Source organism: Microcebus murinus, chromosome 2 (genome assembly GCF_040939455.1).
Source record: "Microcebus murinus isolate Inina chromosome 2, M.murinus_Inina_mat1.0, whole genome shotgun sequence".
Taxonomy (NCBI): domain Eukaryota; kingdom Metazoa; phylum Chordata; class Mammalia; order Primates; family Cheirogaleidae; genus Microcebus; species Microcebus murinus.
Window position 1 is genome coordinate 75525763 of NC_134105.1, and position 16286 is coordinate 75542048.

The 16286-nt window shown below is 44.4% G+C and overlaps 1 protein-coding gene across 1 annotated transcript in view; it reads right to left on the reverse strand.

The window, feature by feature from the left end:
* Positions 1-15057: 15057 nt before the first annotated feature.
* Positions 15058-16286, reverse strand: part of ABCA4 (ATP binding cassette subfamily A member 4) — a 129685-nt gene continuing 128456 nt past the window's right edge. Inside the window, exon 50 of the mRNA XM_020283187.2 lies at positions 15058-15453. Within this exon, the coding sequence (XP_020138776.2) occupies positions 15448-15453 (6 nt within the window). The 3' untranslated portion in view covers positions 15058-15447. The remainder of the gene's footprint in view (positions 15454-16286) is intronic.

The window sequence follows — 16286 nt, forward strand, 5'->3', positions numbered from 1 at the left end:
GCTTCTGTACTATCAGCCAGTGCCAGTTGGCTTGGGTTTCTGACCATGCTCAGAGTCACCATGTTATAAAAAGGCAATTTCTGCAAAAATCCAGCTTCATCAATTAGGCATATCCAAGGAATGAGTGGGCAGGCTCTTGGTTGGAATATTATTATTGTAGCCACTGCAGAATGTTAACTGATGTATTTATCATTACCGGCTGTAGGAAAGTAGGCTACATTAATCAGGGCGGGCTCAGCTCTCTGAGATAATATCATTGGCATTTCAGGGGTGAATAGCCGACATGGCCTGCCTCCAAATTCCCCCTGAGCCTTTGTGAACCAAATGAGCACAGGTTCTGTCCTGTCAGGAGCTCTTGCAGCCCCAACTAGACCAGACACGGATCTGCTCCGTGCTCCAGCCCCTGGCAGAGTCTGTGTCCTCCAAAATCCAGAAGCCTCAGTGGACCTGGGGCCCCAAGACCTTTATTCTTTCACAACCTGCACCCCCTGTTGCTCTGGGTCTTGGGCTACAAAAGATCCAAAGCAAAAACAGTCCAGTACCACTCAGGAATGTCCTTTCCAGTGTCCTTTCTTCTCAGGAAACTGTCCCTTTCAAAACTCTGAACTTTGCAGCCCCTGGGCCACAGGAGGTTACAGGCGGATTATCAAAGGATTAGGGGGCTTTGCTGAGTGAGCATGTACTGGGCACTTTCTGCCAGAGTGATTTTTCTGAAACAGATCTGATCATGCCACCCCACTGTGGCTCCATGTCTCCCACAGCTGTGTTTTGAAAACTTTCATCCAACCATCCTCTGCATCAAACTCACCCCAGAAGGGAGGGGTTATTAAAATGCAGATATCTGGGTTCACTCCCTGACCATTGAATATGAATTTTTTTGTGCAGGGATCAGGAGCCTACACTTAAAACAAACTGCACTAGTGATTCTTACATTTTACTAAAGTTTAAGAATCAAAGTACACTACAGGATGAAGTCCAGACTGCTCAGCAGGGAGTGCAAGGCGCCACAGGATGTAGCTTGACTTATCTCAGTCTTGTCATCTTCCCTGGAAGCACCTAGCAAACCCGCATCTCCCTACTTCTAGCCAAACTGAAGCACGTTGTTGCAGGACTTTCTAGGGTCTCTCTCTCACGCCCACCCTGCTCCCATTGCTTAGAGCACTACCACCTGTACCAACGCCTTTCCTCGCCCTGCTTTGTTATTCTTTTATTCTTCTTAACAGTTAGCTTTGTCACCCTGTCCTTTGGATTAGGCACACCTCCTCTACTTCCCTCTTAGTGATACTCACACTGAGTCACACCGTTTGCGTATTTGTCTTTCTCCCCACTGGACTCTGAGCCCCACAGAATGGGAACCATGTCTCGTTCTTGGGTTCCCAGGGTGGACTATGCTTCCTGGTCCTTGGTAGGGGCTCAGAAATAGTTAGGAATGAGTAAAGATCTGAAGTTACAGACACCAGAGCTTTGCATCTACTTGGGTTTGGTATGTTTTCTTAACGAAACCTGAATATTGGTGGTTTAAAACTCTGGTCTCAAAAGAATAACAAGGAATTAAGAAAGAAGAAATAAACCCAGCTTATGAGATTAGCCATGTATATTTTACTAGAGATTAAGTTAGGCATAACATATGAAGCAGATTACGAATAGAGCCACAATTGCAGTGTGGCCCTGTTCTAACTGGGCAAGACCACACTCATGGGGCTAGGGCTCGACTGGCGGAGGTGATGGGTGGGTGGGCTACAGCTGGAAGTGGGGGAACCCAGGGGCTGAAACCAAGATACGTATCTGACCCCAGGACCTCCAAGGCAAAAGGAGCCAGACGTCTGAGTGATCATTGGTAAGCGTGCCAAGGGGCGGTGCTCTTGAGATCAAGTAACAACCACACCAAGTCCTAAAGGCAGCAGTTGAAGGAGGGGCCACATTACACCATCACCGAGGGTCAGGAGCCAGAGGAACACTGGGCCAAGAACGGTGAAGAGTTTGAAAAGGCAGGGCTGGCGTTGCTCCCACCAGCCCTGGCACCAGCCTGGCAGGCCTCTGTGATGAGGTTTATAATGGAGGCCTTGCTTTGGGCAGTCAGCTAGAGGGGAGTTGCGGGTGCTGGTGGGCATTCCTGGCAGCAGACACTTGCCGGAGGGTGGGCATCTGGGCGTGGTGGGCAGGAACACCCAGATAAAATCTTACCAGCCTTCTCTCTCTGACCTTGCTATCAAGGCTTTTGTGGTTAAAAAAAAGGCCACTACCCCATTCCCTCCTTCCAGATCTTTGCTGTAATTGTAGAAATACTATGTGGTGTTTTTGAGAAGACAGCCTGACAAGTATGTACAGTACATGCAGTTTTGGCCTTTGCTCGATACCTATCTGCTTCTTTGCTGTTCTTTGTAATTTATAGGGAGAGGTATGACTGTGGGCTGAAGACAGGACTGGGTCATTAGGATTTGAGCATGATCCTGGCTCTGGCATTGAGTTTCCCTCTGGCGTCAGGCAAGTTCCTAAAACCTTTCTTTTTTTTACTGGCTTTAATGAGTAACCCAGGGTGTTTTGTGTGTTAAATATTGTTGAAAATGGCTGGTCCGAAGGTAGTGAGTTATCTCACCTGATTGTTCACAGCCAGTTATAGATTGAACTCCTTGTTCTACTACTGGCCCCCTTCCTCACTACTGCACTTGACTAGTCTTAAAAAAATTAAAAAAATATATTGTTGAAAATGCTAGATATGAAAAATATCTTCTAAGCCTCACAGCTACATCTGTGGCAAATTCCAAATTCCTTTCTGTCCCTCTCTGGTTTTGCAAGGTCCAGGGTCAGCTATCCTGGTTGCCCTCTACCTGAGCACCTTCAGGTAGCTGGCCCATTTTTCATGGAAATAGCAATAGCAGGCATGGATATTCATTAATTATAGCTGTTAAAAAAATTATTTAACTACATTCTACAAGCAAAGCCAAGCAGAATGTAGTTATGAAAACCAAAGCCTGTTGCCAAAGAAAGGAGTGTGAGTGTGTGTGTGTGTGTGTGTGTGTGTGCACGCGCGCGCCTGTGGTGGGACATGTGCATGTTATGTAACATCTGATCCTTGATCCCGGGATGTTATCCAGTGAGTAACTGGTTGGATTTGGGGCCTAAAATGCCTTGGGAACTATTTGTAGCCTTGGTGGGAACTAGATGACTCTATGCTGTCTCAATCCTGCTTTGTAAACAGTCTCTTCCCTGGGTCCATCTGACACAGCCCGGCTGATTTTCAGGTCTGGTGATCTTGCTTACTGTGTCTCCAAGAGAAAGAGTTCTGAGCAGTCAGCGAGGAGCCTGTACTAGCTTGTAGAAGGGTTCCAGGTACTCCTGGGGACACCTGTACTGCACTGTACCAGGGAGTATTTTCAATGCAGGGGTGCCAGGCTCTCTCTGTTGCATAGTTTAACATCTGAGCAGTTGAGTGAGTTTCTTTGGAGCGGCCTGGTGGTGTATCCCACCTGAGCTTAGTTCACCTCCCCTCTAAGCCAAGCTCTTTCTTTGGAGCTGGCCCAGGGCCATTGCCACCGCTGCACCAGGACCTACAGGCCGGTTACAGCATTGGCTTGGTCTGGAAGTCATATATTTGACTGTTGAGTGAATCGAAAATATTTCTATCACATCACTTAAGTCAACTGAGCTAAGCTGCATTAACCAGAGACCCTCACTCATGTGGGCCACCTCACGGTCTGGGGCTGTGTGCTGCATTGCTGGGCAGCTCCAAGCCACGCACACACTCAGCCGCCCAGAGTCCTTGCTTCCTGTGGCCCTGGCTTCCTGCATCCTTGAGTTGGTTTCCATGGCTGAAGCTGAGTTGCCATAAATCCGTGTTCCAGACTACAGAGTCAGGGAAGAGAGCATGGAGGGGCACTCCTGCTCAGACCTCGCATGCATCTTTCCTACTCTGGTTTGCTGGAGAGGACTTAGTGACAAGGCCACACCTAACTACCAGCTTGAGAAATGCAGCCCTTACCCGGGCACCTGGGCACCAAACCATTACCCAGTTACGGGGAAGAAGAGGAGAGTGGGTCTGGTATGTAGCTACCAGCCTCCCCGCATCCTGTCGTTTTAAACCATTCATGCTTTGTGAGTTATAAGTTCAAAGCCTGCCACCAGGGCCGGCTTTGTGGTGTGTGACCTGTGCAGTTGCACAGGATTCTATCCTCAGAGGCTCTGCATTTGATGAAATGCTCTGCTACCGCCATCTCCAAATTCTAAATGGTTTTTTAACAAGGTGCCTACATTTCATTTTCAGTGGGCCCCACAAATGTCCATTCTGCCTGCTATTTCCCAAATTAAAATTTTCATTTCACCCAATTCAATATTTACTGAAAATCCATTTTGTAGTAAGACACCGTGTAAGATCATGTGAGGAATGTAAAGATGCAAAGATAAACAAGATTCAATATCAGGCAATCCACAACCCAGTAGGGGGTGAGAGAAATGGATGGAGTTAGTTGTCATTCAAGAGTTGCACACACTGTTGTGAAAATTCACAGGAACAAAGCGGCCTCTGATTGCTGGTGGTGTTGGCAGGGGGTGGCTGTTGGTGGTGTAAGATATTAGCTCTTAGAATATTTTTAAATGGACCATTTCAAGCATATAAAAAATGCATAGAATAATCTTACAAATATTTATGTACCCATCACCTTCTTTTGTTGATTCTTGATGTACTTCCTTGTTTGCTTCACATATTTTTAGGAATTTAAATATTACAGATGCAGCCGAGCCTCCTTTGTGTGTCTCTCTCTGATATCATTCCCTTCCTTCCCCACCTAGGAGTAATTAATCACTTCCTGAATTTGTGTTTATAATCCCTATACATGTCATAATATGTTTTTATCACATATACATATATCTATAAATAATCTTTAGTATTTTATGTGTTTTAAACTTTGCAAAAATGTCATTATACTTCATTCATTCATTAATTCAGCAAATCCTTTATTGAGTGACTTCTGAGGATAGGCACTGTTTTAGGCATTGGGGATACAGCAGTAAAGAAACTAAACAAAAATTTCTACTCTGTGTTGCAGAGGGGCGGACAGACAACAAGCAAGAAAAGTAAGAAAGATCATGCGGTATGTGGGATAATGATAATTGCTAACAATATAAGGAAAAGCAGAGGAGGGGGTATGATGTGAGGATGGCAATAGGGTAAATTGAAATTTTAGACAGAGTGGTCATAGAAGGCCTTGCTTTACCTTTCCTTCTGCCATCAGATATTTTTGCTAACCACTATGTTTTGAGACTTACCGATTTTGAAACATATTTCTAGTTCATTCAGTTCTATCACTATGCAATGTCCATTGCATGAATAGGTCATACTTCATTCATTCTCCTATTGATTAAAATTCTGCTGTTAGAATCAAGGCTACAAGGAGCACACCTGGACATATCCCAATGTACACATCTGCAGTTGTCCTAGGAGGGGGTTTGGGCCAGCCGCAATGCACATCTTTAACCTTACTAGATGTTGCCAAATTGCTGTCCAAGCTGATTCTATCCATGTACATTCTGCAGAAAAGGGTTAACATAGCAGGCTTAAAGCTACTGTCTTTAGAAGGGCCTGCTTGTATTGGCTAGCACCTGAAACTTGGATTTCTGGTGTGTTCCCACTGTTCTTTAACTGATAAGGGTGGCTTACTGTGCCTAAACCGTACAAGCAATGTGGCTTGCGCTGGGCCCTTGCATTTTTCCAGCGAATCTGGAATTTTGGGTCATGGTAGTTAAAGCATGCTTATGTGACACAATAAAAATCTTGGGTGCTGGGTCTCTAATGGGCTCTTCTGTGCAGAAGCATCACAAACATGTTGCTGCTGGGGAATGAATGTGCTCTATGTGATCCCGCATGAAAGGAAAAGAGTATATAGGAGCCAAAAAGCATGGATCCCACCAGACCCTTCCATGTCTTCTACTTTTATGGACTGCCTGGGTATTCTCACTGTGTTGCTATAATAAATCTTAGCCATGAGTACAGCTGTATGCTGAATCCTATAAGTCCCTCTAGCATATGAGCATGGGTTTGGGGAACCCCATCACATACTCCCACCAGTAATAAGAGTTCCCATTCCCCATGACCTTGCTAGATTTTTGCCAACCTGATAGGTGTGAAATAATATCCCATTGTTATTTGGATTTTTTTCCTTGATTACTAGTAAGGGTGTGCATCTTTTCAAATGTTTGGTGACTATTTGAGTTTCTTCCTCTGTGACATGCCTATTCATATGCTTTGTTTGTTTGTCTTTTGGGTTGTTTGTCTTAGTAAATCATAGAAGATTTTTATACCTGGATACTAACTCTTTGTTTGTTATATACATTGAAAATAACTTCTCCCTGTCTGTGGCCTATCTGTATTTCTTAGAGTGTGTTTTGTTTTATGTAAATTTTTCATCTTAATGTATTCAAATTAATGTCTTTTCCCCTATGGAGAGTGCATGTATGTGGGTGTTGGGTGAATATGTGTGTGTGTCTTGTTGTGTGTCCTTGGAGAGGTTGTCTGGAATAAGAATATAGGGCCCTATGGCTACTTCCTTTAGAAGATTAAAAAAAGGCTCTGGAGCCAGATTATATAGGGTTTAAAATACCAGACCCACCACTTGGGTGCAATTTAGGTCAAGTTACCCTCCTCTCTGGGCCTCAGTTCATTCATTTGTAAAATGGAGATAATCACAGTTTCTTCCTATTAAGTGGTTGTAAGGATTATATAATTACATATCAATATATAAAGTGCTTAAAATAGTCCCCAGTACATACTGCTTAGTAGGTGTTAGCAACTGGCATTATTGTTTAAGAAAACTTTTCTTATCCCAACATGATGAAACAGTATCTTATATATTCTTCCTAAATTTTTCAAGCTTGACTTTTCAAAAGTGGTCTGTAGTACTCTTCCTTTTCCCTTTCTGTTCCCTCCCTTCTTGAACAAAGCATCCTTAAGGCTGTTAGGTGGGGTAGAAGCAGGCAGGTGCCCACGTGGGGCTGAGGGGGAGCCTCGGTGGCCTTGCCCAAGTGCAGTGAGGAGGGTGTCCGTGGAGGAAGGCAGCTTAGTGTGGAAGGTCAGACCCTAATCAGGGTGAGGAGGGTATTGATGTGGTGGGGGTGGCCCAGGATGGGAGTCAGAGCCTGAGCAGGGAGAGGAAGGTGTGAGTATCAGAGCCCTAGTGATATGAGGTGGATCTGTGTGGGGAGGTGAGATGGGAGATGAGTTATATCCAGTGGGATATAACTTGGTTAAATAGGTAAAAACATGTATGAATGTATTACAGATAGTGAGAAAGGGAGTTAAATATATGGGAAAGGAGAAGATGAAAGTGAACCCTGTGGTGTTGGGTTAGAATTGGAGGTATCAGTGTGAATTCATGATTGTTGAATCACGTATGTATACATTGATATATAGAGAGATACATATAGATGTAAATGGATATCTACTAATTATCTACCTACACATACATACATAAATTACATACTCTCTAACTATCCCCTGAGAGAGCCCACATGTTGGCTTCAAAATAGTATATTCCCTAAGAGGAACCAGAGCCCTTGGGGGAAATGGTTGATTCCAGGTTGGGAAATGACAAGATGAACCTGGAACATCTTGTTGTGCCAGAAAGCAAGTAGTGCTCAAAGAATGGTGTGGAACACGTCAAAAGGACATAAGAGCCATCTTGATGGATTTCCACTGGCTAAATCAGGGGTAAACTGAGAACTAAAAGAAATAACATAGTAAAGAATGAAATCCCTTGAATACAATAGGAAACCATGAATCCATAAGTAAGTAAATGATGGGGAATGTGATCATTTACATAGTACTAAAGTACCTCCTCGCAAAACACTAATTACAAAGGGGAAAAGAATAATTTTATGGTGGGGAAGCCTGGCAGACACCTCCATAATCAAGTGATAAAAGTCAACATCATTAGTGATGGGTCAAATCAAAATTCCATGCCATCTAATAGGATGCGATGGAAAGAACACAGTAGCACTTCTGAGATATTCCTGCTAAAGATGCATAAACTGAAACTCATTAGGAGGAAACATCAGACAAAGCCACCTTGAATAACACTACAAAATATAATAACTAGCTCATCACCTTCAAAAGACTGGGGAGCTGTTCCAAACTAAAGAAGATCAAAAAGACATGCCAGCTAAATGCCACATGTGATTCTGAACTGGATCCTTTTGCTATAAGGGCATTATTGGGACAGTTGTTGAGACTTGAATGGAGTCTAAGGATTAGGAGGTGATGATAGATCCATGTTAATTTCCTGATGTTGATGGTTGTATTGTGATCATGTAGGAGGATGTACTTGTTTGTAGGAAATATATAAACTATTCAAGGGAAATGAGGCTTCAGGTTGGCAGCTTTTTCCAAATGGTTTAACATAAAATTCTATTACACTTGCAGCTTTTCTATAAATCTGTGATTGTTTCAAACTTTAAAAGTTCTACATAAAATTACTTTTTATTTTTTTAAAAAAGTAGTTTAATCCACTTAGAATTTATTTATGCGTATGGTTTGATACAGGATTAAAAACTATGTTTCCATGTAAATAACCAGTTGTTAATACTTAATACAAATTTGAAAAGTGAAATTTAGGGAGAAAGATATTCTAGGCAGATGGAAGAGAATGATTAAAGACAGAGAGGAAAAGGAGAGTCAGATTTTAGGGGTTTGGCTTGGCTAGATTGTGGACTGACATGGGGTCAAACTGGAAAGGTAGGTTGGGACCAAATCATAAAAGTCCTTTAATGCCAAGGTGAGGGTTTTGCATTTAGTTGTATAGGTTATGGGAACCATTGAAAACTTGAGTAAGTGAATGATCCTTTTGGGAAGCCTTCCCTATTCCCTCCTACTTCCAGCTAGTCAGGGTTGAATGCACTTTCTTTGAGCTCCTATGGTTTATTTATTGATATTCTCTTGATCTCTCTCTCCCTCTCTTTCCTTCTCCCTACTGCATTGCCCTGATGAATTTCTGGGACAACTTCCTGACCAGAGTGGTGCTGGGGCCTTTTTCTTGTATCCTGGTGATTAGCACAATGCCTGGCTTCTAGTAATGGTTCTTGAACAGACCTCAAGAGCTGCATTTTAAGAAGCAGAGTGTAGTATCCACAGATGTGGGAGAGGACAGCCGAGTCCTCTTGGGAGCTGGAACATCTTCCAGGCAGGAGGTAGTAAGGGCCTATACCAGAAAAAGGGCTGTGATAGCAGCAAGGCAAGACGGACAGTTGGAGAAGCCATTGTGGTGTTGGAAGCAGTGACTTGGCAAATGGCAGAATGTGGGGGGTGGGGGAGGGTTAAAGGAGGAGGAAGAGGAGATTCTGAGGTTTTAAACCTCTAGGATAGGGAGAAGAGTCATGCCTTTAACCAGAGCAGGAAAATTAATCAGTTCAGAATCTCAGAGAGGGAGGACAGAGGACAATTAACATAACAAAAAGTGTAAAGTTACTTTATAATTGCTTATCATTCTGTAGTTCTTGAAGCTCATCATCTTTATAGCGATAAATACCACTGAACACTCCAACACGGAGAGCTCCTCTCCAAAGCAAGGACTAAGAATAAATACAGATTTCCTGATTCTTCCCTGACATTTTTGCCCAGGAGCCCAAATTAAAAAATTAATCAACCTACTATCTTTGCCATTTTGTTTCTATAGAACTTCTTAGTCAGCCGAGGGAACGAGCACGGATGTTTGGAGCCCGGCCCTCAGCTGCCTGGTTTAGGTGGGAGTTGATGCTGTGCCTATAAGACATCTTGTCCTCTTGTTGCATGAACGAGGTGGCTGGGAGAGGCAGGAGCAAACCCAGGCTCAGCCACACCCTCCACAGGCTGGCTGCTGTCGGTGGTTATTGCTAAGAATTATCTTGTACTCTGGGGCCTCAATCAAGATTGGAGATCTAAAATTATAGTTTCTGAGCATGCAAATCATTCTCAGTCTCTGTCCTTGGATTTACCTTTGAACATCTGCTGTCCCAGCCAAACTGGAGTTACTTGAAGTCCTTACTATAAAACAGGGGAAAGGGAACAGGTGGTATTTGGGCTCCCTAAAAGGCACCTGAGCTGTCTCTGATGTCCCTCCACACTAACCTCTGTCTGCTTGCTAGAGCAGGTGTGGGCCCATGGGCCAAGCCCGGCCGTGCCCAATCCTTTGTGTACAGTCTGCAGCTGCTTCCATGCCTCCACAGCACGTTAAGTAGCTGCAACCAAGACTGTATGACCTGCAAAGTTGAAAATATTCACTATATTGCCCTTTACAGGAAAAATTTGCTGCCCCCGCACCTTAGAATGTTAGCACCATGAGGACAGAAGCTGGTTCTCGCTCGTTGCTTCTTTCCTGGAATATGGAGCGTGAGTGCTTTGTACCCCTCTTCTGTCCTCCTTCCCTCTCGCTTCTCTCTTCCTCCTTTGCTTCCCTAGTAGCTGCAAGAGGACTGACTTGGAGGTCAGTATCAGTCAAGACCAAAGACGCTGCCGAGCTTAGCCCCAGTGGAAAAGGAGAACAGACCGCTGAGCTGTGTGCCTGGAATGCCCTCTGACCAGGCGCTGTCCCAGCGGTTGCTCCCTGCAACTCGCCATGACTCAGGACTGTGGGCTCTGGCTGCAGTAAGCTGTGTCTCTTCCGACATTTACTAAAATACAAAACCAAGAGGAAGGCTCCAGTGTGGGCACATCCGAGCCTTCACATCAGGGCCTGCTCAGAGAGCTGAGTGTGTGTCACGGTGAGCTGGGGGAGAGGCCCGGAGAGAGTGCCTTCGAGTACTTTCCTCATGCTATTTGTGTCTCAGTACTCCAAGTTATAAATCAGGCTAACAAACTGCTAAACAATGACCTAGGTTCAAACGTCAGCTTCTTGGCTCCTTGGATTCCCACACTGGCCTGTGGTGGTGCAGAGCTCAGGGCCTGTGGCTTGGCCCCTTGTCCTCTCTCTCCTGTTTTCCCCGGGGCCTCATGTGCCGTGGGTGGACACTAACAATCCAGGCCACCCTGACCCAGGAAAGAGGCCCACCCAGGCCCTGGGAGCAGGCTTTACGCCATTTGGACAGGGAGTTTCAGGGTTCTGGGTCCAATGGGCATGCCCCCTGGCACCTGGGAATCTTTACTCTGTGGGAACAAAGCCACGGGAGGAGGACCAGAGTGAGGTCTGCAGGGCAGGCTGGATGGGCTGCCAGGCAATTTAATTTTTCTGGGACTTGATTTCTCTATCCATTAAAACAATGCAAACAAAACAATTACACAAGGGCTTAATTTTTAACATTGAGGTATTTCCTAGATCTATGAGCCTGTGGTTTTATGAATCTGAAACTTACCTGACAGTCACCTTGGACAAGATGTGGTAGCTATTCTCCGCTGTAAATATCATGAGTTATGGTTTGTTAATCTCAAGATACCTGCTGAGGCATTGAATCGCCACTTTGAAGAAACCAAGCCCCAGATGGGCCCAGGGGGCTAAGTCCTTCTGGCGCCTGAAACGTCTGTCCCACAGGGTGATGCTGCCGTAGTTCTAGGAAAAAAGCCCCCGTTCTCCGCGAGCCCCGTGGGCCTGCTGGTGCAGAACCTCCTCCTCCCCGGCACGTGCGGGTGCGCAGGCTGTCAGCGGTGCTGACGGGCGGCCTGCCCTTTCCCTTCTTGTCTTGAGCACTGTAGTGGCAGGCACAGATGAGGCTTTCTGTGGGCTTTTAACCCACAGTGAAAGAGATTTCTCTTTTGATCCTAGCTATTTCAAAATCTTGAGCTCCCCAAAGAAGAACTGGAGGCTTGGAAAATCTGGCAGCAAGTCATATGCCTGGAACATGTCCCGAGTGGTCATGCTTTCTGAAGGGACTGTCTCCACTTCCTCCTCCTCTTCTGCGAAAATCTCCCTTCTTAAACCAGACGTGAGGATCTTTCAACAGATTAACACATTCTCAGGAGACGTGGGCCGACCTTCCAACTCAAACACTCCTCACATCCACGCAAACTGAGGTTGTGCCTCCTCCTCCTCGACTTCCCTCCTGCTGCCTTCGGGACTGGTCTTTTTCAAAGCACAGCATCCCTCTCACTCTGCCTGCTCTTTCCTGCTTTTTGCAGGCATCAATTTCTTGGACCTATGTCTTTTCTGTATATTTTTTGCTGGGTTTTTATAGTTTTCTGGGATTTCGGTTCTGCATATGTTTGTTAAGCATTTTCTGTGTGCCAGGAACTGGAAAAAGCAGGACAAAAAAGACACAGACCTTGCCCTTGGAGAGGTCAGGTGTGGTGGGGACAGCAGGTAAACTGATCTTCCTGCAAAGGGGAGGGGGCAGATCTTACCTGTACCCAATTCTGCCCAGTCCGAGATGCCTTTCTGACACCCTTAACAATCACCACGAATGAAGGCTAATCCCCCCCTCCTTGCTTAGTCTTCTTTCCTGTAATAGTGTAGTTGCTAATTTAAATTACAAAGCCAACCAGGATGTAGCAGTGATATAAGCAGTGTCCTCGGCTTTCTAAGTCTCTATTCTGGCCCTAGTTAAAATGGTTTTGTAGTTTTGGTCATTGATAGATTTTTAAAAAGTCAAAACCAGGCTAAGCTGTGGGGCTCCCGAAGTAGTTTTGTAACCTCTACCTGCAGTTGTCGTGCAGCACCTGTGGGGTGCAGAGCAGCGAGCCTGGGCTGTGCGGGACTCAGTATTGTGTGGCCCTCTGCCGCCGTCCGCCTCTGCAGAAGCACAGGACCCTCCTTGCTAAGGTCCAATTTTACCATTTTCTGCACACTTTCTTCCACGTCCCCTTCTCAGTAGCAGTTAGGGCCTCAGCCTCTCTCTCCACCCCTTCCTTCCTCTGTCACCCTGTGGGGTATAGCCGCAGTGGAAGGTGGGTTGGACGGCTCTGTTGTAGAAAGTGTTTGCACTATAAAGCCCATCTGTAGGTCATGGAGGGGAGACTGGCTTGGCAAGCAAGCCCCTTTGTTCTCCTCACCCACAGGTCTTTGGAAAGGTTTGGTTTAAAACTATTTTCTGTAACATGTTCACCCTTCTCAAAAATGAGGAGAAACCACCAAGTTCCTTTGCTAAATCTTAAGCTAAGCTGCAACATCTCCACTGAACGGTAACCATTAATAGGGAGGAAATCACGTGACAGGGTGTAGCCATCTTGGTGCTGGGCTTCAAACTAACTCAGCTGTGAGCTAAGGTACTTTAGTAAGTACAATAATTCATACAGGTGGCAAATGTTAATTATAGAGCATATCTCATTAGGATAGACCTTTGACCCATGAGCAAATTAACAGAAGATTGGATAGAAGTTCTGCTACAATCAGGCCCATAAAGATTTAAAAGAAAGTCTTTCATATTTTCTTGAAATAAAAAAAAAGAAAATATTTAAAAGAAAGAAATGTGTTGTAATCTTCTTGGTTTCATCATTTTTTTACATAATAAAATAAGTCCTAAGGTCTACTGAGAAATAACCTCTAATTATGGCCTCAGCCATCTTAGGGAAATGGCTTCCAATTCTAGCTTTTTCTTAAACTGTTAGCTTCTAAATTGTCCTTTTTTTCCCCTGAGAATATAAATCAGTTTTCTTAATTTCTTTCTGATAGGGAAGTGAAATAACTTGTCTCAGAGACTCTCTTAGATCAAGGATTAATGATTACAACTGAATATTCCTGAAGCCTTAATAGGATTTGTTTAAAGAGGAGTAACTGGGGTTGCCAGAATTAATAAAGAAAAATATAGGATGCCAAATAAAATTTGAATTTTAGATAAAAAACAAATACATTTTGTTGTTTATACAATGTGTTGAATATACACATTTTGTGTATATTCCATGCAATATTTGGAACATACTTATATTTGAGACATAATTATGCTAAAATATTTATCAGAAATTCAAATTTAACTGGAATCCTGAATTTTATCTTACAACCCTATAAACACATTCAATTCAAAATGTTTCTTGGTGAACAAGTAGTGGGGAAAAAGTTTAGTGAGTGTGTTGTGTCTCATCTTGGAAGATAAAAGTTCTTAAAAATTTTGGAACAGACCTCAATACCTTTAAGCCTCAGTTCTCCAATTTGAGAAATGGGGGGTGTGAGATCTAAATGTTGCATGGGCCTGCGACAAGAAACTTTAAAAGTAATGATAGTCCAGTTAAAAGATAAATGGCAATATCCTTGATTTTTAAAAAATTCCTTAAACTGCTTAGGTATGAATCATACTGATTGGTGTAATTAATTTATAAGCAAATTAGATGAACAAAAACTGGTTGCGTCAGTTCCAGTCTTGGACCTCATCGTGAACTATCGGGTGCAGTTTAGCAACTAATAATGAGAAGGCATTTTTCTCTGCAGCTTTGGTGTGTTTTCTTTGCCAAATAAATCAGTTTAAAACTCATGTTGATACTGCTCCACCCCCGCACCCCCACCCCCATCATTTCAATGTGAAAAAAGGAGAGGGATTCAATCAACTCAATCCAATTGCCTTCTCAACATACAGACTCCTTTAAGTGTTGCCTCAGACTGTGCTGATCTAAAAAAAAACCAAACACCAAAAAACTATTTTCTGAATGTTGGTGAGCTTTTGTATAAAGAACTAGATGTCCTGTGAGCCACTCCCTTCTAACCCCACTGCAGAAGATGAACGCATCAGCATCAGTGGCAGAGCATTGTGTGAAGGAGGCCTTAACTTCTTTAAATGGTTACAAAGACATGTTGGGTCTCGTATCTAATTAAGGACAACACTCACCTGCCCATGCCTCTTTGTCCCCTCTCCTAACTATACCTGTGAGGTAAGCACTTAAATAATCTGGGCAAACAGACATGTAATGTAGATTCAGTAATACCCAACTGGCAATGGGTGATGTTTACACGCATTACCAGTGGGTGTTTTCTTCAAACCCTATAAAGACTTGACATGGAACATTAAGACTAGTCCACACCAGTGTTGCAGAATCTGCCATGCATGACTGGCACTCCTGTGGCAGCAACTCTCACGGCAGTGCCTGGCAAGGACAAGGAGCTACGGAGCTCACCAAAGAATGTCTGAAACTATACTAGGTGGTGCACACCAGGGAGATCAGTGAATTAGGATAACTTGAGATGAGTTTGTTTGCATTTTATTTCTCCTTGAAAATCGCACACACACACACACACACACACACACACACAGAGAGAGAGAGAGAGAGAGAGAGAGAGAGAGAAGCAGATCCACTTGACACGAGGGTGATACTGAGGCCAAAGCTACTAGTGGGATGGCCTGGGATTTCTACTTCTATGGTATGAAGGAAAAGGGTTTGGTCTTTGGCTGGGTCAGTTTCACCACCAGGTGTTCCAGGTGAGCATGTCAGTTTTGGTCTCCTTCCCAAAGAGACTCCTTTTGAGCCTGCTGTATGCTCCTCACGTTTGATTTCTGCTGCAGTGGGGTCATCATGGAGGCCAGTGTGTTTGGATGGCCATGCCAACTGTAGGGAATGAGCCAGGTGGAAGGAGATCAGGCCTGCGGAAGGAAAGCAGATGGACTCCTGTCATCTTTGTTTTCTGAAGAGATGGTGTGACTATCAGATTTTAGAAGTTAAACAGTTGTCAATCAATCTCTGGAGGAAGCTCAGCCAAGGGCGCTGTGATTCTGTGAGATCACCAAGGCTATGGGCCATCTTTGTTCCTTATCTGCGAAATGGTCAGACCAGATAATCTAAGGTCCAGAGGTTTGTTGCGAAGACTCACACACGTAAGACAGTAGGTGTGTGCAAACATGCTTTCATCTCAGGGAGAAGCTGCACTCTCGGTGCTCCTTCCTAAGGCAGCTATGGATTCTTTTGGTTTGTTCTTTAGCCCAAGGAAGTTACCATGTCTTCAAAGCCAAGAAGTCCTAATTCAGGCCAGCCCAGAGCTGCAGAATTTCCTTCCTAGAGGGGTTGCTCCTGGTAAGCGTGAAAATGTGGTGGGGAATGGGAGGATGGGGAAAGATTCAAGCTGGAGTCCAGGATAGCAGGCTCCAGACCACAGCTCAGGCACTGAGTCCATGGTCCTTGGGAAGAGGACACCAAGGTGACCTTCTTAACTAGAAAGGTACTGGCTCCAGTTAAAGTGCAGGAAGAATTCCTGAACCGATACCCAGCTGTGGGGGTGGAGGGTATGGCAAGAAGGCAGTTGGACATAGGCCTGCCAGGTCTAGACACAATGTGGTTTAACCACTTATCTGGTTTAAAAACCACACATCCTCTTAAGAAGATGACTAATACAGTACTTAGCGCTGAGAACGTGCTCTGAGGTGGGGCAAGGATCCCAGTTACCACGTGGGGTGGGGGATACTTCTGAAACTAATTGATA